General features: G+C 40.3%; 1 protein-coding gene across 1 annotated transcript in view; it reads left to right on the forward strand.

Moving 5' to 3' along the window:
• Positions 1–24532, forward strand: part of ATP8B4 (ATPase phospholipid transporting 8B4 (putative)) — a 191173-nt gene that overhangs the window by 149929 nt on the left and 16712 nt on the right. Inside the window, exons 22-24 of the mRNA XM_043554514.1 lie at positions 2297–2480; positions 3075–3298; positions 23123–23206. Of these exons, the coding sequence (XP_043410449.1) occupies positions 2297–2480; positions 3075–3298; positions 23123–23206 (492 nt within the window). The remainder of the gene's footprint in view (positions 1–2296; positions 2481–3074; positions 3299–23122; positions 23207–24532) is intronic.

Here is a 24532-nt window from a genome sequence, read left to right on the forward strand (position 1 = left end):
ATTGTGCTTTTAATGTAGTTCAGGTTCCAAATCTTGAACAAATATCAAAACACTCCTCTGAGTTTCTAATTTAGAAGACAAAAGCTCTGATTGCACTCCAGTGAAATTATCATTTATATGCCCAAAGAGCTAATCTCACATCTTTCCCCAGCTTTGATGATCATTTTTCACTTTTGGAGTTTGGAAAATAAATGTATCTTCTTGTAGACAGTTTCTTAGAGGACAAAAGAAGTTGGATATGGCTATATTTTATTTTCCCCCTTGTGATCAGCTGTCTGTTAGCTTTTAGTGCTTAGAGCATTATCCAGCTGGATTCCAGACGTAATGATGTGTTGCCTTCTACACCATGGAAAGTTACAGAGCTCAGCTGCAGGCCAAGCTCAGTTGAAAGTTTGTCCAGATGACACGAACTTCTCCCTTGCACAAATGAGCAGCAACTGAAAATTATAAGCCTGTCAACTGGGGCTTGGAGCTGGTGGCCTCCAGGCTGAACTTCCCAGGGACTACACTATGGAAAGGTCCCTAATGAGTGGTGCTTTGACTTTCCCTCAGGCTCAAAGAAGCCAGTGTGTGGTGGGTTAGACTACCCAGGTGATAAAATATACTATTCTTCCTTTGTCTCTAAATCTGTTGAAAGGAAGAGCTAAGATAGATGCTCTTCAAGAACCGTTTCAGCTTCAAAGCCTGAAGCTTATGAAACCATGAAATGTCATTTTTCATTTAAGGAGAATTGACCACATTTCTGCTGGTATGGTCAGAAGCTTTTTTCTTTCTTTCTTTCTTTCTTTCTTTCTTTCTTTCTTTCTTTCTTTCTTTCTTTCTTTTGTTCTTTCTTTTTAAGTAAATCATGATTCCAGTTTGCTTAAATCTTGATGCTTTGTGGAATGTAATTGGGTTCTTCCTTCTCAGAGTCTGACTCTAGGTTTTCACTTGTTGATAATAAAGAAGGAAAAGAAAGAGAAAAGGAGACCATTCTGGGCAAGAAAACCAGTTACATGCTTTCTCTTTCAGAAAGAGAAAGCTAACTCACAGATTCCCTTAGGAATCATAGGCCTTGACGTAAGAATTTTCTACATCAGAGTTATGTTTTATATTCACCCATCCTTTCATTGATACCATGAACATTTATTAGGCATGCTCAAGTCAAGATGCTAGAGCTTGAGGATAAGGATGTGAATAGAACTCGGTTCTTGTTTTAGGGATTGCCATCTAGCAGGAGAGCTAATCTCAAGTGGTATGACAAATACTATATAGAGAAATGAACACAAAGCTTTGAGAGCATAGAGACAGACACATTTAGTTCCTTGTGTGAAAGTCAGGGAAGACTTCCTGGAGGAAGTGATGCTTTCAGGCACAGGACCAACAAGTACAAAGGCACAGAGGCAAGAAAGACCCTGCCATGTTATGGAAACAAGCACTTTGGCATGATGGGAGTACAGAGTAAACTTAAAGGTGGTGGTAGAAGCCAGAACTCAAAAGAAACATAGAGGTCAGATTGTGACAGGCTGTGAATATCTTGCTAGAGATTCATTCAGAGATACTGATGACTCAAAGTTGAGGTGGATTCCTGTTTCCTCTCAATGTGTTTACTAAATAATGTACAATGAGATGTTTTCTAGAAAACAAATCACACAGTTAACTGCAAAGGATTATGCTCTCCTTTCCAGTCATTTCTTGGCATACATAAAGGCTGTGGTTATTTGGAGAAGAGCAAGGCTGGAGTTGGTTGGGAACCCTGCCTGAGACATAGGTTGAATGCCACCCTTTTGCACAGGCTTCTCTTGGTTTCAATCACTTTGTTTTTCAAGGGCTAATCTACAGGTCATCTGCTTTTCATTTGCCCAACCATTAATAACCACAACAACAAACACTAAATATACAAAACAACAATGCAAAGGAAACAAAACTTCCATCACTTAGAACAAAGAAGTCATCATTGTTATGTAGTTCTTTCTAAACCTGGTGAGATGGTGGGTAGGCTCAGTCTTTTGCTTTTCTCTCTTTTAGTGGATTCTGGAGATTTTCTGGCATTTAATTATATCTCACCAATGTAGCGTGATAATGTGTTAAGGAGGACACACAAGGGCATTGTGTCTTTTTTTTTTTTTTCATTCTAAAATTCCTTGGCACTTAGTAGGAGTTTTGTACTCATCTTTAGTTAGTTGTTCATGTGATTCTGGGTCAACAATGACTTGTTGAAACTTAAACTGTTTAGAAAATATATCAGTTGAGAAACAAGACATCTCTCATTAATTATTTCTTGTTCTAATCTGGATTTTTTTTTTTAATAACATAGGCCCATGCCCTAGAAAGTGGTATCAAGGGTGATCTCCTAGAACTTGCCTGCATGTGTAAGACTGTGGTTTGCTGCCGAGTCACCCCACTCCAGAAAGCCCAAGTAGTAGAGCTGGTGAAGAAGTACAGAAATGCTGTCACTTTGGCCATAGGTGATGGAGCCAATGATGTCAGCATGATCAAAAGTAAGGGTATTATTCAGTATGGTCTGCTGTATAGCGGGAGTCCTTGGGTTCAGCATTTGGCAAGATGTAATGGAGGTTGCACTGTAATTTAATTTTCCCACTAGTTCTAAAATGAATACTTTATGGATCCAATGCATTCAGCATTACTAGCATTCATTAAAAACAACAACAACAACTTTGTCTTTAATTAAAAGAAAAAGGCTAAAACAGGATATTAATCACCTTATATTGTGTGTTTTTACACTAGAAAAGGATATTGATTTAGGCTAGAAAAGGATATTGATCACCTTATATTGTATAATAACTAGCTATGGTGTAAGGAATGAACACTGGATCCACAGTCCCAACACTTGGGTTTAATCCCAGTTTAGCCACTTACAAACTGTAAAACTTCATGCAAATGACTGAACTTTTTGTGCCACTTTCCTCTTTTGCAACATTAAGATAAATACCTAACTAATGAGTGTTTCATGAGATAATATATGTGAAAAAAATATAAGTGCTATATCTGTAAGATTTTTGTAGGTAAATAATGACATAAAAGAGATTGTATCTTTGTTCAGGGAATGAAAATGTTCCTCTTTTCCTTTGTAGGTGCTCACATTGGTGTTGGCATCAGCGGTCAGGAAGGAATGCAGGCAGTCTTAGCCAGTGACTATTCATTCGCACAATTTAGATACCTCCAAAGGCTTCTCCTTGTTCATGGAAGGTGGTCCTATTTCCGAATGTGCAAATTCTTATGCTATTTTTTCTATAAGAATTTTGCATTCACACTTGTGCATTTCTGGTTTGGTTTCTTCTGCGGCTTCTCAGCCCAGGTTGGTAAAAAAAAAAAAAAAAAAAAAGCACTTTTCTTTCTTTTATTAGATCCCCCTGAATTGCAAATGACTGTTCTTCATGGCTTTTTATTGATAGCATTTTTGTATATGTCTAATACAAGTCACAATATGACAATTAGGTAATTTATAGTTGACTTGAGGTTTAAACACAAAACAATATACACATATCTGGAATTTTATTTATTTGTTTTATATATATATATATATATATATATATATATATATATATATGTAATCAATGAGTACTCCTTCTTGAGCATTTTAATTTTTATTGAAATATTTTGGTATGATCGCTGATAAACTTGATGTGGAGCTTTAATTCAGAACAGAAGACTAAGAAACACTAACAAGAAATGTTGATGTATCTCTTTTGGGAAGATGGTCACTCACCCAACACATTGACTGTATATGGGCTGAGAGCAAATAAGTTTTATATTAGGGAGAAATAATTGATACCTTGACATTAAGGCTGTTTGACAGCACTTCATCAGATAAAAATTGATAAAATAGATACTGTTTGTAACAAAGAAGAAAAATTAGCAATTGATAAATTAAGATTATATTTTTCTATCTATTCATATCCATTTTATATTTTTATTATTTTTTAATGGTTATTTATGTATTTTGAGAGAGAGAAAGAGAGAACACAAGCAAGGGAGGGGTCAAGATAGGGAGAGAGAATCCTAAGCAGGGTTTGGGTTGCCCATGCAGAGACCGATGCAGGGCTCCATCTTACGAACCATGTGATCATGACCCAAGCCAAAATCAAGAGTTGGGTGCTTAAGTGACTGAGGCACCCATGTGCCTCTACTCATATCCATTTTAAAAGATAGTTATTTAGGGGTGCCAAACAGGTGCCTATATAAATAGTGGTTTCATACATTTTTCCCTTTATCTGTGAGGTTGAGATTTCTTAAAATGAGGCACACCTATACCCATTCCTAATGTTCTCTTTTAAGGATAATATGCCCAGAACTAAAAGCAGACTATGTTAATATTTTTGTTGATATTTTTTGTAATCTCCAGACATTGAAGGAAAGCAAAAGTCTTGATTTTAGTTTTTCAAAAATTTAGTGCTCAGTTTTCTTAGCCTTAGTTCAGAGAAGGCTGGAGAGGGACTTACTTGCTCATAATCTCACCTTGTCCAACAAAAACAAATGTGAGAATGTGGCCTGTGCCTTCCTAGGCTGGGGACTTCTCCTCCACATAAAAATGAAGCAAGACTATTTGCTAAGCAGTGCTTCCAAGAGATCCAGCTTTCATAGTGCAAAGGTTTGGGGTTTTTGAAAAATCACTGAACTATGGAGGGACGCCTGTACTCTCATTTAGGCCTCTTAGGATACAGAAGAGTGGTCAGTGATTTGTGTTTATAGACACATGGAGCTTGGATAGCAAGTTTACTTGCCAGAGTTTTCTTTGTTAAACTGTGAAGTTGGAAACTAATGTTTAGTGACTTTTAACCTCTACATTTAGGTGATTTTCTGCTCTGCTTTCAAGATCTGATAAAACTTGTCAGAGTCAGACGTTAAGCAACTAGATTTTCAATCCTGTCACCAGTATTTACCTTTTGAAAGAGAACAGCAAGAGAGAACAATGATTGTTCTAAAAACCTGAGTATCTGATGATTAAAGCCAGTTGTAAGACACCCCACTGGTCTATGATTAGGTTTCTTAAATGTTTGGTTCAATTTAGCATATTTCTTGTCTGTCTTCCTTCTTTCCCTCCTTCCTTCCCTCCCTCCTTCCCTTCCTTCCCTCCCTCCCCTTTTTTCCCTCCCTCCCTTCCTCCTTTCCTTTCCTTTCCTTTCCTTTCCTTTCCTTTCCTTCCACCAAAATCTCTAGTTAATTGCACAATCTTTACTTGACCATGGTCAGTCCTGACTGACCCTCTGTGTGCTTTCCTGTGCTGGTTAGTTGGGCTGGACCAGGGGCTATCAAATTTGAACATGCATGGGAATCACTTGAAGGGCTTTTAAAGCACAGCTCCTTGGGCCCCACCCAAGTTTCTGATTCAGTAGGTCTGAGGTAAAGCCCAAGAATGTGCATTTCTGACAATTTCACTGGGAGATGCTGATGTTGCAGGTGGGGGACCATATTTTGAGAACCACAAGACTGGCCAATATAGAAGAAAGTCCAAAGGTATGTTTCCTTGAACTCAGAGCCCGGAATGAACTCCAGTCTGCTGACTTTTTGTTCAGTCCATGCTAGACTCCATTCACCTTTCCTGAGGAGGAGGGGCCAGTTTAGCAAACAACTTATCACCAAAATAGAATTTTTCCAGAGGGCTTAGAATCTCTTTACCCATCCTACAAAAGCCTTCGCCCCTGAGGTTATACATGTACTAATACAGGGTGAGGAAAAAAGGGGGGGTCTGTTTCAGGTCAGAGAGTTGATTTTCTCAGTTTACCTAGGCTATTGTGTTTTATCCAGCTTACCATAAGCTTCATGAGGAAAGGAAGCACGTCTGAATCATCTGTACCATCCATAATCTTGAATGGAACCTGGCATATAGAAGCATCTGGCCATTTCATGTTGTTGGGTGTTTCTAGAACCCTTTTGTGTGCTTGAGGTAGATGCAGCAAGGAGAGTCATTCAGATATGCAGTCACTCCTTCAGGTTGCAGATATCCAGTCACTACTTCAGGTTGCTGCTTCCTCTCCCTGTACCCAGGGCTGCCTCTGCAGGCTCTACGTCTGGTCCATGTAAATGTATACAGTCTGACCGGCATGGTGGGAGAGGGGCTTGTGTCTTAAGATCTCAGTGTGATTATGGCATTGATTTCAGAATGCAGAATGATGTTTTGTGTGTGTGTTGTATTGGGTTAATACGAAGTTAATTGGGCCACAAATGATGTATTTCTTAATTATTTGTATATTGCTTCATTATAGGAAAAGCAGTGGATTTCCAGGTTTATTTTGTTTTGCGTAGGTTTTGGTTGATTTAAATAGAGCAGGGAAAATCCTCTTTAGGCAGAGGAACAATCACCTCATAAAACCAATTGAGCTACTGAGGAAGGATCCTGGACAGCTATCTATTTTGCCCTCATTTTTGTGATGATTTGATCAAATTGGGACCCAGGCTTAGACTTATTGAATAAGATCCATTGGTCCCACTATTTCAAACTTTCATTCATTGGATGACTATTTACTAAGTCCCTGGTATGTGTCAGACTGTGGTTGTCTGCTGGTGCTTGTATCCCAGGCATGGTGAAGGATGTCTAAGAGGTGCATTCTTAGTGGACATGGCAAAGTGTGATCTCACAAATTTTATTAGCTGTCCACACAGTGGAGAATTCAAGGTTCTATTTTTAGACTTGTCAGAGAAGTAGATAGGCTTGTCATGAGAGTGGCAAGTAGTAATTTGTAACCTTCTGTTGGAGAGGAAAAGGCAGCAAGTCAGTGACAATGCTCGTGTAATGGCGTCAACACTATGGTGTCATCTTCTAGGTGGAATCATATTGTCGACACTAACAAGTAGAGATAAAAGCAAATTGCAATTATAGTTAACACTTAAGTAGCACTTAGTATGTACCCGGCATTGTTTAAATGTTTTGCCTGTATTAGCTCAATATTTGCAATAACCATATGAAGTAGGTTATATAATCATGGTCTATATCAGTTATTTTTAAAATACTTTAAAAAAGTTTAATTGTGATTAAAAACACATAAAATTTAAAACACATCTTAACCATTTTTAAGTATAGAATTCAATGGTGTTAAGTACATTTACAACAGTACATTGTGCAACAGATCTCCAGAAATTTTTCATCTTGTAAAACTGACACTCTATACCCATTGAAAAACAACTGCCCATTTTTCCCTCCCTCCAGCCACTGGAAACCTCTATTATACTTTGTGTTTCTATGAGTTTGACTGGAAAATGTGAAATGATCCATATTTTGGTTCACTGATTCTTTCTTCTGCTTGGTTGAGTCTGTTATTGATGTCCTCCATTAAATTCTTCAGGTCAGTCTATATTCTTCAGGCTAGGATTTCTGTTTGTTTGATTATTTTTCTTTCTTTGTTGAACTTCTCATTTTATTCATGCATTGTTTTCCTAATTTCATTTAATTGTGTGTTCTTATAGTTCGCTGACCATCTTTAAGAGGATCATTCTGAATTTTTTTTTAGTTCATAGATCTCCATTTCTTTACATTCAGTTATTGGAGCTTTATTAGTTTCCTTTGGTAGTGTTATTTACCTAATTTTCATGACCTTGATTCTTTGAGTTGGTATCTGCACATTTGAGCAGGTGGTCTCCATTTCCATACTTTACAGGTTTGCTTTAGCAAGGAAAGACAGCTCAGCTCCATTGGGGTACCAGATGGGTCAGCTGGCGGCATCTGTGGGCATTGGTGGGGCTTCCTCCAAGTCTCTAGTCACTTCTGTGCTCTGAGGTCAGAGGGACTGTCCCTTGCTGGGTTCTTTGATTGGGCAGCGCTACAGGCTAGGATCTGGAATTGTTCATGTTTGAATGAGGTCTTGGGCTATGCTCCCTGACCAGATGGTACTATTGGCTATATCCTGTGTTCATGCAGCATTATAGGCAAGGCTTTGTGATTGGGTGGGGCCTCGGCCTATGCCTTGTGATTAGGTGGGCCCACAGAGTGTGCTCCCAAATTGGGCTGGGTAACTCTTTGGTCTCCCTGATCAGATAGGACTGCAGGCTGTGCCCAGGATTGGGTGGGGTCACTGGCTCGGCTCCCTGGCAGGATAGGGCTGAAGGCTGTGTTCAGAAGTTGAGCAGTTCTGCAGGCTGAACTCTGCTCAGAGTGGGCTTGTAGGCTGGGTTCCCTGGCTGGGTGATACCAAGGACTGGGCTTTGAGGCTTCCTAGGGTCACTATTCAGGGTCCCTGGTTATCATATGGGGCCATGGTGATACTTAACTGTCAGGGGGAAAGGCTGCTGGTTTGGGTTCTTGCATAAACAGGGCTGTAGGATGGGCTTCAGGGATGTCTGAGGTGTCTGGTTGGGTGGGGCTAGGGGCTGTACTCAGCAGTTGGGTGGAACTGTGAATTTTCTTCCCTGCCTAGGTGGGATCATAGACTGGGCTCCATGGCAAATACAGCTCATTGGCTGGGTATTCAAATCAGGCAGAACTGCCAACCAAGCTCCTCGACTAGACATAGCCACAGATTTGGCTCTGCCCTTGGTAGAATCCCCAGCAGGGATCTCCAGTGCTGCTGCAAGTAGGAATGAGGTCCATTAATATCTGAGTGCTGGTTATCATAAGCCTCACCTCCCATCTCCATCTCCATCTGAATCTCAGTGGTTGAGCCCTGCAGACTCCCCCAGTAATCCCCACGAGGCAAGACCTGAGTGGGATTATTAGGAAGTGTCGTGCAATGCTGGGGGAGCTGGATGTCCTCCTTAGGTTGTCTTTTTCCCACTGGAGAAACCATAGGCCCAAGGGGCTGTCTTGGTAAGGCACTGTGCTAGCCTTGTGGAGGGGGGTGTGGTCACTGTGGAGTTGCTCCTCTTGCCCATCTAATGTGATGTGCTTTCGCTTCAGGTCCTGGTTCTGGGATTTTCACAATGGTGTCTTGTCTGTATGTAGGTGCTTGTTGGTATTCTTGTCAGGGAGACTGAAGGTGGGGAGGATTTGCATTGCCATCTTGATGACATCACTCCTGAAATCCCTTTTTTTTCCAGAGAGCATTTTTGTGGCTCCTGTCAGTTCTCTGGGGATACTGCCTACCTGAGACCTTTTTCTCTGTTCCAGGACTTTTTGAATTTGAATTGAAAACTCTGATGAATATCATTTGTGGTTCAAATTTTCAGAAGAAACTTTTTGTCTCTTCCTTTAGCTAGTGCCAAGGTTGACATAGGCAGCCCCTTTTAGTGTGATGATTTGTTCTTCCTTCACTTTCACACTAAAGATTCAGGCCTTTGCTGCCTTAGTTTTGTAAGAATGTTATATATATTATATATATATATATATAAAAGAGTCAGTGAGATTTGGTATTATTACCCAAACTCATTTGGCATGGAACCCCATTTTTCCAAGCAATTTGCATATTGTCCTTAGAACAGATGCCATACAGAATCCACTTTGGGAAATTCTGGAATATATATCTCTATGGCAATGGTTGCAAAAACAGACATCACCCTGCTACTTATCCTGGTTCCATTGTTTTGGAGTCAGGAAGATGTATGGAGGACAAAATGATTCTAAGAATATTATCCCCATTGGAATAAACTATTTATATGTTTCTCCCTTTTAAAAACTTCCATTTTTTAAATTAACTCTAGTCTACTGGACAAAACAGCCTTCTTTTGTATGCTCAAATGGGGTGTTTACATTTAAACTTCTGTAGTCTTTTCCAGAATTCTTGGTTTTTTTCTGATTATAAAAATCATTACATGTGAATATATATCAACTTTTATATATTGGAGACCATACTCTTTGTATCTTTCTCATTCAAAAAAGAAACAAAAACAAAACAAAAAACCAAAACCTGGGGCACCTGGGTGGCTTAGTTGGTTGAGCATCTGGCTCTTGGTTTCAGCTTAGGTCATGATCTCATGGTTTCATGGGTTCAAGCCCAGCATTGGGCTCTGCTCACAGCATGGAGCTTGCTTAAGATTACTTCTCTCCCTCTGTCTCTGCCCCTCCCCCACTCATGCTGTCTCTCAAAATAAATAAACTTTAAAAAACAAACAAGAAGACTTATCACATTTTGAGAAACACTTCTGGTTTTACATTCTTTAAAAAAATGTTATTTTTGTTAATGGCATTCTGAAACATGGACTTATTATAAATCATTTGACAATTCTGATTTATGAACATTTAAGTTGTTTCTATTTTAAATTCAATAATTCATTCCTTCCCCATAGCTGTGAGTCACACAACAATGTCAAATTGCTAATAGGAGTATTTGTTTACCATCTTGGAAGAGAAACCAAAATGATGAATAGGACAAGTATCCTACCCACCTGGAACTCATTTTCTCATCCAGGGAATAAAGAAATGGATGAATAGGTTCAACAGAAAACTATAATGGAAATTAACATGAGAACATGGGAAAAGGAGAAATGTGTGAGGATCTGGCTTGGTAAATCTCAAGTGAGCCTATGAATATTTTCAAAATTCAGTGGAGGTCTGAAGGTGTTAAGTCTTGCTACCTGCGGGGATTTAGGGACTAGCTTGTATAAAGGGTGTGAGTCAGTAGAGGACTAGGAGAAAAGCCATTCCCTCATAACTGAACACTTTCCAACTGACCTGAAGAGTAGTTGAATTTGAAATCTCTTTTCAATTTCTAAAATTCCATTTAAAACCAACTCATTTAGAAAAACTTTAAAAACCACATGGCATTGGTGTGTGTGGGCATCTTAACAGTAGTATGTATAGCAAGACATGTCTTGTAAAAAAGGTATCATGCCACTATGCCGATGAGGCCTGTGCTGTTTCCCAGCCCCACCCGCATGTGTGTGCCCTGGTGTGCTAGCAATCTGGGGACTGGCTGTGAGGGTGACATGGATATGGAACTGGGAACGGTAGGGACTGTTGTCTTTACCATTCCCTGTCTTTCTCTAGAAGGTCCTGATTAGCAACAGGTTTTCTTTGCCCTGTTTTCCCAAAGACAATATGCTGCAAATGAGGCAACTGAAAATAAAACAACATATTTGGGAGAGACACTAGTCTACAGAAAATGAGAATTTTTAAATAGGGGACATTTTTGCAATGATGCTTCTTTCCCCCAGTTGAAATCATGTAGTTGGCTCCAGGCTTCAAAGCCATGCATTGGGTGATACAGCTTTAGTAGCCCCTACACTTATTAGATAAACACTTACTTCCAGTCTGTCAGTGAAAGCCATCTGAGATCTTCCCACCTCTGCCATCTCTCTCTTATGTTGCTTCAGTGGAATTGAAAGATCCACGGTGAAATGGAGCCAATAGTAATAAAAATTCAGGAGCCTGCCAGATTTCAGAATAGCAGGCGTGAGTTTAGAGGCCCTTTCTTGGGAGGCCCGACCCCCAGTCGCTTGTCTGTCCAGTCCTGACAGGAGTGAGGCCTCCTGCCTCATCCTCTGACACACCAGTCTAGAGTCTTTGAATTTTCATTCATTTAACAAGAATAAACTGAGGGCCAGTTGAGGGCCAAGTGCTCTCCAAGGATACCAGAATGAACCAGAGGGATGCAGTTCCTACCCTTAGGGAACTTACAGTTTGGAAATGATTTTATTTTCATAAATGTGAAACTAATGTTGAATAACTCCATAGTCACTTTTGATGGAAAATTAGAATTTTTCCACAAGACTTTTTTTGAATTAAATTTGTCATGGATGAGCCACATCTTTGGGGCCAACCCTGTCTAATCCCAATATGATTCATAAGCACTTCAGTACTCCTTTCCCACACCTCTCAATAGATTGCTTTGAAGTAAGCCACTCTGCAGCTGAAAACATCGATCAAATGTAAACAGATTGTGCTTTCTTAGACACAGTGTTGACTTTTAAAAACACCAGTTTAATTTCTTAATGAAGTGACATGTGCTCTTTCTTGACTACGTTGGCCTGTCTCTGGGGGCCTGGTGAATTTTATCCAAGATCTTATTCTCTGAAGATAGCTCCAAGAGATTCCCATCAATGTCCCATCCTGGTAGGTGGTCTGGGGCAGATGTGCAAGCCAATCCAGTTGTGGTGTGCAAAGCTCCAAGGGGCTGGGGGTGGGACCATTGATTGCCTGTTGGATGGTGGTAGCCTTAGGACATCTAAGATGGATGTTGATGTGATACAGGCTGGTTTGTACTTGGTTTGTGGACTTTCCCCTGGTTAATTTCAGTGCCTGCCTCTGTTGTGGTTGCTTTGGGACACATGGGGAAAGAATCTGCTTGGGAAGGACTACACTCCTTTCACTTGCCTTGCTGGGTGGACTTTCTTTGGGGAAACAGCTGGAACACAGAACAAAAAGTGTCTGTTTTGTTGAAATGTAGAATCTTGACTCTGTCAGGGAATGTTACAGATATTGAGTCCAGCCCCTCCTTTTACAGAGGAGGAGCCTGAGCCCTGCAAGATCTGAGGATCAGTGGTGTGTAAGGCTGGGACTGGACTCCACATCTTCTGACTCTCTCTTCAGTGTTCTCTCTACTCTGTTTGATAAGTGGGCTAATTGTCATAGACTTGGAAGAGAGAATGGCCATAAACTCTTTCCTTCAAAAAATGTTTTCACCCAACCCCTAGTCAGGCAAATTGTTAGCTTTATTTGATATCTAAAGGAGAAATATCTAACAACACTCAGTACAATGTGACTATGAAGAGAAAATCCGCTCTTATTGAGAGAGAGCTAATGTCTTGAGTGGTGTCTCCCAGAGCTTAGGCCCTTAGAAAGGGCAGACTGCCTTCTGGAATCATCTAGAAGCTTGAGGTAATTTTTTTTTCTTTTGCCAGCAAACACTTCTACCAAACTGCCTCTGAGAGAGAATTTAAATATAATCTATCCTGGTGAGATTTCCAACAAAGTGTCTGGATCAGAGGAGTTTGGATAAAGGTCAGAGAAAACTCTAAACTGAATCACGGACCCTTTTTTAACAACATGCATTATCCCAATCTGTTATCAAAGCCTGCATGGCTTTCATGGAATCCACTGTGGGCCTGTCTACACCACTTATATGAGTAACTTATTTTAAAAGCACCCTATACCTCAGGATTTTTAAGAAAGATGAACCATCCCCCACCAAGGACAGAACCAAAAAATAAAAACCACCCCACCATTGGTTGAAGTCCTATTTAGGAAATTCACGTCTGCAACTATGCAACTACTGGCACCGGTACTCAAGGGATGATATTATCTGATGATGATTTATCATTGTCAGTGAGATACAGAGCTGTGTATGTTTTGTTTTTATTCTGCTGCGATATGGAAACAATTATCTTGTCAAATCAAGAAAAACTTTCGTTCTGTCAAACAATATAAGAAAACTCAAAAAATTTGAAAGTGAAATTTTAGAGTGCGACTAATCTCCAGGCTTTGATGACTTCATGGTTGTGGTTACCTGTGAGTCCATCTCAACCTGGCATGGTGGTTCCTTTCTCCTTTGCCTTCCAGATGTGCTCTGTGGAAAACCTGGGGAGGGGTGGGTGCTTAGGCTGTGGCCATTCTTCCTGGCTCCTGCTAGTGGGTTTCTGTTAATTACACAAATCAGTAACAGATGTGCTGAGACTGAGCACCTCATACTTATTCCTCAATGTGTTTTCTTTAAATGAAAAATATTTTTTAAGGCCAAAAAGAAAAATATCATTATATAGTTTTCCTCTACAACACACAGCAAAAGGCAGAGGGGAGGTGCATGGTAGTCTATCCTGTCATTTGAACAAGGAGCTAAGCCAATGATCTCAGAGTAGAAAGCCCTTGGTAGGTGTTTAAGAGCCTTGTTAAGGTATATTTAAATGTGGTTTTCTATAAATCACAGATTGTGTATTCCTCAAGCTGTTAGATTGTAACTTGTAGCTGGAGTATTTTTACTCTATATAAAATGGTTGATAAGGTTGATAAATTGCTTCCACAAAGAAGGGAGCAAGGAGAAGCCTTCCTTAAGGAAAACAGGAAAGTTGGAAAAATGGAGAACTCTTCTCTCCCTTTTTTTTTCTGATCTGTGAAGAGACACATGTTTCCAAACAGACTAGTGGTATCTCACAGAAGCATGGCTTTTATCTCTTATTCAGAGTATTGGACATGGGAAAAGAAAATTTGGAAGTAGAGGGGGGGGGTATGGCTGCCCCTAGGAGTCCAAGAGCCCTAGGACAGATACTTTTACACAGAACTTTTGTTTATAATTTGAGTCACCCAAAATCAGAGTGCTGCTGCCATTTGACTGGTCTAGTCTCAGACCAGAATGCTTCCCACATCAGAGGCTCCAAAGTAGCCATTTTCCCTCCTTTCTCTACCTCCTCCATCTCTTGGGGGCATCTGAGCAACCTACGTGTGTGAGCATGTGTGTTTGAGATGGAAGTGGTGGAGATAGGTGGTAGAGGGCTTGAGCATGTCTCGAAGGGGAGAAGCCCGGATGAGTTCCATGTGGGTTGTCATCTGGGCTAGTGTGTCCCACCCAGCTAGTCCTAGTCACCAGAGGGGGACTTAAAAACTTTCTGAGGTTATCTAAGGACCTTAAGGAGAAGAGGAACATATTTACTAGGATAACTATTTAAGTAGTTAGAGATCTGTTACAAGAAGCAAAGAAGTCTATTGTAGAAGAAATACTGCTTGTGACTTTAATTTTTGTGGCAGCCCCTAAAGCCTAAACTGTGTTAAGTCAGTGCACATCACCCAGGAAGGTGTTGTTTTGTTTTGTTTTAGTTTTTTTTAATGTTTGTTTATTTTTGAGACCGAGTGTGAGCAGGGAAGGGGCAGAGAGGGAGACACAGAATCTGAAGTAGGCTCCAGGCTCCAAAGCTGTCAGAATGGAGCCTGATGCAGGGTCAAACTCATGAACTGTGAGATCATGACCTGAGCTGAAGTCACATGCCCAACCAACTGAGCCACCCAGGCACCCCTGGAAGGTGTTTCTATTTTTTTTTTTTTTAGGTGAATGACTCAGGTTAACACATTTTGGTAGAGCCTGAGGCAAAACTAGAGCTGAAGAGTGATTGATATAATTAAGTTTTCATAAGGAAGATGCTTATCAAGATAATTCATTTCCTTTAAATCTTGTCCTAATCTTCTATTGATTTCATTAATATAGTAGTTTATTATAAAAATAAATGTGGCTGTAGCAATAAAGAATTGTATTTTCATAATTATAATTAGTGGAGAAATATACCTTTTTCTTTATTCATTAAACCTACCACTCAAAGCTTGGAACCTTGAATGCTCCTCCCTCCTTCCCTTCTTCTTTCCTCCTCTTCCTCCCTTTCTCCTCCCCTCCCTCCTTTCCATATATGATAAAGGTGTTCACTAACTGAGCACTCTCTGTCAGGTGCTGCTGTACTGGCATTTGTTCATTTGGTTGAATATTAAAGGCCTCCCTCAAAACCCCACTTTATAACTTAGGAACCTAAGACTCAGAGAGACTGAGTATGTTACTGAAGGACACAAAGTTCTGTTGTCTGATTCCAATGCGCTTACACTTAACACACCAGCATCCTTGTGTTGCATATTTGCCACGTGCCAGGCACTGATGTAGGTTCTTGGGCCCCCACAGATGAATAAATCCTGTAACATGATCCCAAGGAGCTTTCAGCCTAGTAGGATGGGACTAGAAATCAGTGCATAGGGCCTCCTGTGTGGCTCAGTTGGTTGAGCATCAAACTCTTGATTTTGGCTCAGGTCATAATCCCAAGGTCGTGGGATCAAGCCCCACATCACTCAGTGTGGAGCCTGCTTGGGATTCTCTCTCTTTCTCTCTCTCTCTCCCTCCCTCCCTCCCTCCCTCCCTCTGCCCCTCTCCCCCACTTATACATGCCCTCTATCTCACATAAATAATTGCAAGTTGAATTATGAAGCAGTGAGGTGTGTGTCATGGGATCACCAAGGAGTGGCCTGGAACCCAAGCCTAGAGGGTAGGAGTGGGCAGGGCTCAGAAAGGCTCCCTGGAAGATCTGTTCCTGGGCCAACCCTTCCAGATCAATCATAGTGAAGCAGTTGAGGAATAAGAAGATGGGCATCCTAGGAGGGAGGACATCAGGAGGAAAGTCACAGAGGTAAAGGGCTGGGCAGAAACACAAGCTATGTGTAATGGTTAAGTCAGTGGGATTTGGGGCTTAAATTGATGTGTGGTGTTGGAGAGAAGGAGAAATACCAGATTTTTGGCTGGGGCTCTGGGATGAATGTAGCAGTGTCAGAAACAGATACAGGGAACATAGGAAGAGGGCCTGGTTAAGGTGGTGTGAGAACGAGTTCAGGTCTGGACATACTGAGTTTGAGGAGCTGTGCCACATCCTTGGGTCAACATTTAGTGGCAAGTCAAATATGTAACGTTTACAAAAAGTTGTAAAGTAATTAACTCAGCAAATATTTATAGAGACCTACCATTGACAATGTTCTAGGCACTGGAGTTACAGATGTAAATAAGTCTCTGTTGCATGGAGATTATATCCTAGTGGGATAAAGACAGATAATAAAGAAGTAAATCAGTAAGAAAATTTCAGAATTGTCATTGAAAAAAGAATGGGGTCATGTAAAAAGTCTCATGGAGTTCAACCTGAGTGTTCAGAGGAAACTTTCATATGGATACTCTGGGGTTAAAGTATTCCAGGCAAAGGGCATAGCAAGTGCAAATCTCCTGAGGTAGGCAGGAATGAACCCAGTCCTAGAGAAAGGTAATCAGTGAAGCTGAGGCTGAGGGAGGGGAGGGGGTGTGGTGAGTGAGGCTGAAGAGGAAGGCAGCCATGGGATCAGGAAATGCTTTAGGCGTCTGGGAAGAGTCTGGATTCCATCTCATGTGAAATGGGAAGCCATTGGAGGGTTTGGGCCTGGGTAAATGCTAACGTTATCATTTGAGATGACAAAAACCAGCATACAAATTGTATTTCTTGTATACTCTCAACCAAATAAAGCAGTGTGAGGAACCGGCCTTTAAGGAAACTTGCCAAAGGATACCATGGATAGAGAGAAGTGGCTTCATGTGGTGGTCAGTGTTGTGAAGGCTGAAGTCAGAGTCCCAGGGTAGGAACATGGTCCTGGCACTTGCTCTGCCAGCAGTTCTCAAACCTTTGTGATCTGAGGACTGGATCTATCGATATTCATCGTATTAGAAATTAAAAAGGAGAAAACATTTAAGCATTCCTTTTAATTCATTAAAAAAATGAACCTATGACATGTTTACCTAAATGACATATTTTAATGAAAAAAAAAAAGATTGTATTTTCCAAAACAAAAAAACAAGTTAGTGAGAAGAGTCATTTTTTTATACTTCATTTCTTACTATTGGCACTGCAGGAGGCAGCTGGGTTCTCATATCTGCTTCTGTGTTCAGTTGGTTATGATATCACAAGTCATTTACACTCATGGGAGAATGACAGTGAAAATGAAATATACATAACTGCTTAGTATCATTGTGAAAATAGTCCTCACATGTGGATCTCCTAAAAGTTCCCTAGGCTACACTTTGAAAATCTTTGTGTTGGAGGATGACGTTTAACAGTCTCCTAACTTTGATGAGCCTTAGTTTCCCCATCTTTAAACTGAGGTCTGCTAATAGTACCAATCCCATAGGGTCATTGTGAGGACTTAACGAGTCAGTATATGTTGAGCGCTTAAAATAGTGCCTGCTACATAGCAGGTGCTCAGTAAGTATCAGCTAATTTTATTTTTGTTACTGTGATTCTGAGTGGCAGTAAAAAATCTTCCAAGAAATTGCAAAAACTCATGTAAATTTTATTTTCACTGGCCCTTCCCTTCCTGTCCTCTCTTGTTCCAATTGTTAAATGAGGTTTCAAATCTGATTACCAGCTTGCAAATGCCACTGCCAAATAACTATGGGTTTTAATGCTCACCTGTTTGTAGTAATGATGGCACTTTGTGCCATAATTTCCCAGATTCTTTCTTTCTTCCTAATACCTGAAATCATCTCTTCTCAGCTAGTGGAAGCTGAATGGTGGAGGAGGTGGAGGAAGAGATGATTTTATAGCATCAGTTTCTGCCTGGGGCTGTAAGACTTCAGTTTGACTGCTTCTCCCCTCTTACATTTTCCACTGTAATCATAACATGAATTGATATATCAGGGAATGAAATTCAGATGTCATCAAATAGTTGATTTGTGTCAGGGTTTTTGTTTTGTTGTTGTTGTTGTTTGTTTGTTTCTTGATAGGGACAATCAAAATTGTAAATCTTGGTTTCACAATGGAATTACCTGGGAAATTTTTTAAAACTACCAATGCCTAGATCATCCCACCCCTCAAAGACAGTGACTGAACTGGCCTGGGGTGTGATATGGGCATCAGGATTTTTAAAATCCTCCCGGTGTCCAAAGTATCACCAGGTAATGACTAAAACAAAAGACCACATATTTCCTTTTTTATGGTAAAATATAATGAATCCACAGAGTGTGTAATACTCAAATGACAGCTTAACAAATTGTTGTAGGATGAACACCCATGTAGCCATCATCCACTTCAAGAAACAGAACTTTGCCAAACCTCCAAGGCTCCCCTTGCTTTTTCTCAGTTATGCTCTTTTTTCAACTCTTTAGAGATAACCATTACCTTGACATTTTATCATCACTTTGTTGCTTTGTTTTACAATTTTCCCATATGAGCATGAATCCTTAAACAACACAGAGTAGACTGACACATTTTTGAATTTTATTAATATGGAACCATACTTTGGCTTCTTTTGCTCAACCTTCTATATTTTTAAAATTCATTTGCATTTTTTAAGCTTATTTATTTATTTTGAGAGAGAGAGAGAGAGAGAGAGAGTGAGAGTGCGCATGCGCACCAGAGAGATTCCTAAGCAGGTTCCACATTGTCAGCATGGAGCCTGACATAGGGCTCAAACCCACAAACTGTGAGATTATGACCTGAGCTGAAACCAAGAGCTGACGCTTAACCAACTGAGCCATCCAGGTGCCCCGTGTGTGTGTGTGTGTGTGTGTGTGTGTGTGTGTGTGTGTGTGTGTGTGTGTGATATAGGTATAGTTCCTTGCTTTTCACTATTCTATAGTATTTCATTATATCAATATACCACAATGTCTTTCTCCATTCCACTCCTGATGAATGTTTTGGTAGTTTCTGGTTTGGGGCTATTATGACCCGCACTACTATGAGCATTTTCTTGTGTCTCCTGGTACACGAAGGCAGATATTCCGAACGTGTATCTAGAAGTGGAAGTGTTGCTCATCCGAAGAAAGCGAAGAGAGGCCGAGCAACAGTTCTGGTGGACTTTCAGGGTAGATAGAAGTTGGTGTGTGGGACCCTGTTAACATTCCCGCTCTGGGCTGGGTGCCTGGAAGTGTGTACTGCTCTGAGCCACAGGTCCTGGGAGTGTTGATCGTCTGTCTATAGGAGGCAGCTGAGAAGCTCATGATCATTTGTTTCTGGTTGTTGTCTAGGACTAGAAGGACAAGTTTCATGCACATCAAGGGTAGAGATCTTCATGAAACACATTGCACACTGGGCTGGGACCCAAGAGAAGCCTCTTGGCAATAGGGTCACAGGCTGCACCATGACAGGACAGCTGGCTGGTCCCCCAAACATCAAGCCTTCTATCCTCAGCATCTGCTAGAAGGAAGCAAACAGTCTCTGGAGAAAGATAACATTTTCCTAGATCTTAAAGTAGTTCTTAAGTTCTGATTCTCTCCCTGATCTTAACAGGCAATTTCCTTCTGTATTGTTAGTCCATTGATGCTTTGATAGAGATGTGCTTTGCTTTCTTTTTTCTCAACTTTTTTTCATTATCTTCAGTGGGCAGTTTGTTATAAATCAATTGTATGGCACATGCCCTCATCCTATACGAACACCGTAAACCCAGGCTTGTTTCTTTCGGAGACCTCTGCTAAAATACCCTGAGGGCTTCCAGGTAATGATGATGAGCTAGCTCTTCCATTCCTTTCTCATGGTTGTCTGAAGCTGTGGGCTACTGCCCTGCCATTCTGCAGGTTTTCTTTTGCCACATTGAGTCTGCGATCCTCCAGATGGCTGTTGGTGTTCTGTGTTACTTTGCTCCAAGCATGGACATAGGCTGGGGTATGCTAGAACTGGTCCATACTGGTTCATAAAGATAATTGTTTAGTTTTGAGAAATTATGTGAGCCAGTGTTTAAACACAGCTATTACTAAAAATTGAATTATATAAACTTAACAGAGGACCATGGGGGAATGGAAAGGGAAAAAAGAGTTTCAGAGAGGGAGCCAAACCTAAGAGACTCTTGAATGCAGAGAACAAACTGAGTGTTGATGGGAGGAGTGGGGGAGGTGGGAAATGGGTGATGGGCGTTGAGAAGGGCACTGTTGGGATAAGCACTGGGTGTAATAAGCCGCAAATCACAGGAATCTACCCTCCAAACCAAGAGCAAACTGTATACACTGTATGTTAGCTAACTTGATAGTAAATTTTAAAAATATATAAATAACTAATATTGAAACAAAGTTTATCAATCCTCAAAACTCATCGCTTTCTAATTATTTTACCATGTTTTACTATTTATGTAGCTGAGGTTATTTATGTCTTATCGGATATATATGATGGAAGTGATATCACTGCATAAAGAGCCATGGGAGAAATATTTACACCATGGAAATTGGCAAATGCTCCACATTGGGCCTTTTTTTTTTTTTTTAAGAGCCTGTTGTTAAATACTTAATATATTTACTGGACATAGGACACCTTTTCAAATCCTTACAGCAGAGTTCAGACAGACTCAAAGAATACAGTTGAACAGGACTCAAAGGATTATGAAAGTAAATGATCAATTAGAGAACTTAATAACTGGTAATTAGAAGTGGCCATTCTGAGTCATAACCCTATTCTTGTTGATAGCAGTCCCCAATGATGCTGTCTCATCTAAATCCTGTATTGGCTATTTATTGGTGGTAGAATTCAACTTTTCTGCCTATTTTTGACCTAACCTCAAAAAGAATGATGTTGAACAGATCTTTCCTACATGGATTCCAGGCCTCAACTCTGAGACACACAAAGAATAAAACAGTTTCTTTCCTCTCTCATCTACCCCACTCCTCGTTTTCTCTTTTCCGTTCTCATTTTTCTTCCTGCCCTGACATTGAACTCTCTCCAAGATGATTGACAGCAGGAATGTCCATGTTCCTTACTTCTTCCCACAGGGCTAACCTTGCTCAGAAAACAGTAATCAATATATTTCATTGTCTGGTTTATTCAGTGTTGAATAAAGCCACCTGTGGAACTTCAGCAAAATAGTCCAGGTTGAGATTTGGCCTTTGAAAATTGGCCTTCATTTCTCCTTCTCTTGAATAAATATACACCCATCTCAAGAATAAACAATGACGCTAAGATAGGGTAGTCCAAATCCATATTTAGCAGTAAAGAAACCAAAATATTCTCTCTTTGGTATAATCTACACACACAGGACATAACTTAATGGATTGCCTTATTTACATAACTATATGGAAACTACCTTTAGGTCCTCTGTCCAGAACATTGCATTTAAGATTCCTCATTGCTTTCTGAACTCCCCTAAGAAGAACATGTACTTTAGAATATATTCAAAACTCAGCACTTCTCCCTGCTGGTCACCTGACTTCCCTCTTTCATTTGGCTTCTGCAGTAGTCTCCTAACTGGTTTCTCAGCTTCCACCACTGCCCCTCTTCAGTCTGTTCTCAGCACAGCATCCAGAGTGATTCTGTTAAAATATAAATTAGATCAGGTTGTCCCTTTGCTCAAAATTCTCTAATGTCTTCCCATTTCACTTAGGGAATAAGCCATAGTTACCTACATAGGATCCAACTCTTTCTTTCTTTGACATCCATTATTCTCCCTATAGGTCACTCACTCTTCTCTATCCAATTGGACTGCCTTGCTGTCCTCTGACCAGATGCTATCTTTCCTTGGGGATTTCTCCTGGGATCTACTTGTAGTATGGAATGCTCCTGTCCCAGAAAGCTGCATAATTCGATCCCTTATTTCATTCAGATCTTTTCTCAGTGTCACTTCTTAGTGACATTTTTGCCAGTCACCTTATTACAATTACAACCCTCCCTATCTACCTTTCCTATCTGCCTTTCTTCTCTAGTATTTATCACTTGTATATATGTATATATAACTTGTTTATTGCTTGTTTTCTGCCACCCTTAGAATGCAAATTTTATGAAGAATTTGTGTCTGATTATAGCATGTTGAATTACCGTTGCCTAAAACCTAGAACCTGGCACAAAATAGATTTTTGATAAATATTGAGTGAGTGGATGGATGAATGTATGATAGAGTGGTAGAACAGACATTGGTTAGGAGCTGGAGACCTAGGTTTTGGTTTTGCCTTTTCCAGTGATAAGCTCTACAATACTTACTACATTTTGTTTCTACATGTCTGTGTAGTTCTCAACAAAATGGGAATACAACAACAGTTTCACATGCCTCACCAATTTTTAGTGAGGCTCATGCAAGGAAGTACTCTGTACAAGTGTATGGAGTATTTTATTTGTCTAACTTGTTATACCCAGTATACTGAGCAGCTAGCTCCATGCCCACTTTATTTTAAACCACTCCCAAGAAAAAAATTCTCCGTTTGAACACAGGGTAGGGCTGACACATTCATTTCTGCATCTCCCTCTGAAAAGGACCTTTAGTGGGTCCTTTACTTATCACTTAGATCAGATCATTAGATTTACTCTAAAAGCCATTGAGGGGGCACCTGGGTGGCTCAGTCGGGTGAGCGTCCGACTTCAGCTCAGGTCATGATATCACGGTTCATGAGTTTGAGCCCCGCGTCCAGCTCTGTGCTCATAGCTCAGAGCCTGTTTCAGATTCTGTGTCTCCGTCTCACGCTCTGTCTCTCTCTCAAAAATAAATAAACGTTAAAAAAAATTTTTTTTTTTAATAAAAGCCATTGAGAACCTGAAGAATTCAATAGCTCCCCACAGGGCCAGGGCCTTCTATGTGTCTAGTGGTGTCTTGGGTGTTCTGCATATGTGATCTCCTTTCATCTCCATGGTAGCTGTGCAAGGAGAGCGTGGCTTTATTTTAAAGATGAAGAAGTTGAAGTTTAGAGGGATCTAGTATCCTACTGAGACAGCAGGGATGATAAGAGACAGAGTCAGGGGAGAACTCATGTCTGTCTGTTGCTAATATCAAACTCTCATGCATCTCAGGAGATTGAGATATTTAATCCAAGAGCCTAAAAGTGAATATTCTTCTGTGAATGGTGTTTCTCACTGACATGTTATTTCTTTTTAGACTGTTTACGACCAGTGGTTCATTACCCTTTTTAACATTGTTTACACATCACTTCCTGTTTTAGCCATGGGGATTTTTGACCAGGTATGTATTTTTTTTCTGTCTTTATAACTTATTTTACTCTTTTGATGCTTTTTAGTTGTTTGTAGATTCTAAGTAGAAAACACAAGTCATGGAAAGTCCTAGAATTTCAGTTGTTTGAATACATGTTGCATGGATCAGAAACCCTTCCAGATCCCCCACATCTCCCAAATGGTCCTGTGATCGAAGTTTGGCTACTCTTTTCTTTGAGACTCACACCCCACATTATTACTTTAAAGGCTCTGAGACATCCTACATGAAATGGCCTCTAATTTTATGTTGGCCCAGCATTTCCCAGGTTTATAGGACTTTACTTCTATTTATTTATTTTTCATATAGCACCTATTAATATGCCTCAGAACTAGTGCCTTGTGGTTCACATGCTGGGAAATGCTACATTAGCCTCCGAATTCAGAGAACCACATAGTGATAGAAAATCATGGAACCTGCTGGATTGCAGACGGCCAGCATCTGTGGTGAGATTTCCTTGGCCAGCACAGCCCAGAACAGGAACTAGAGGTCAGTGGAATACCCTGCCAATGGGAGAGGAAGACATGAAGCCCCACAGCCATGGAAAGAAGGGACATAGTCTTTTTTTCTAGCTCAAATTGCTTGAGAGGAGAGGGAATCAATTACAAAAATGGTGGATCCTTGTCATACTCATTGCCTTGGAAGGTACTTCCTGGAAGGGAGAAGTCTGGCTGCCTATGAGGAAGTGGAAGGCTAGCCAGAGGAGTTTCCATGGCACAATTAGAATGTATTATTTAAAAAAAATATATTTTGGAAGTATATTTGAAGAGACCAGATTTTCTCCAGGCTGCTGTTAGACCCGTTTGCTAGGCCTCATTTTTCTGGCTCAAAGCTGTCTATTTCAAAATATAAATTGTCACATTGTGAGCTCACTCCACCCTCCCATTCTGTGCCTTTGTAGTTAGTTGTCTCACTTCTTGTATGTAAAAAGGGCAGTTTGTGAACAACATATTTTGTGGTATTCTATAAAAACATAACGAACTCCTAAAGACCTTAGATGTAAAGGATTAAGCACATTCATTTCCAAGTGCCTGTGTTTACAAGCGTTTCTTTTCCCAGTGCTTTGTAGCTGCCCAGAATGTGGAATAAAATAATAAAAATAAAGCAGTTTCTGGGAAAAGATGGTTATTGTGCAATTCTAAAAAAAATATAATAAGTCCCCTTATTGCCATCAATACTTAACGTGTCTGCCCCTCTCCTTTCTTACTTTGTCAACTTTGGCCCCTACATAGATCACAGGATCATGAAATGTTATGCTGTAAGGCCTCCGTGATCACCTATGATCTGCTCATTTTATAA

The sequence above is a fragment of the Prionailurus bengalensis genome, chromosome B3 (genome assembly GCF_016509475.1).
Source record: "Prionailurus bengalensis isolate Pbe53 chromosome B3, Fcat_Pben_1.1_paternal_pri, whole genome shotgun sequence".
Lineage (NCBI taxonomy): Eukaryota > Metazoa > Chordata > Mammalia > Carnivora > Felidae > Prionailurus > Prionailurus bengalensis.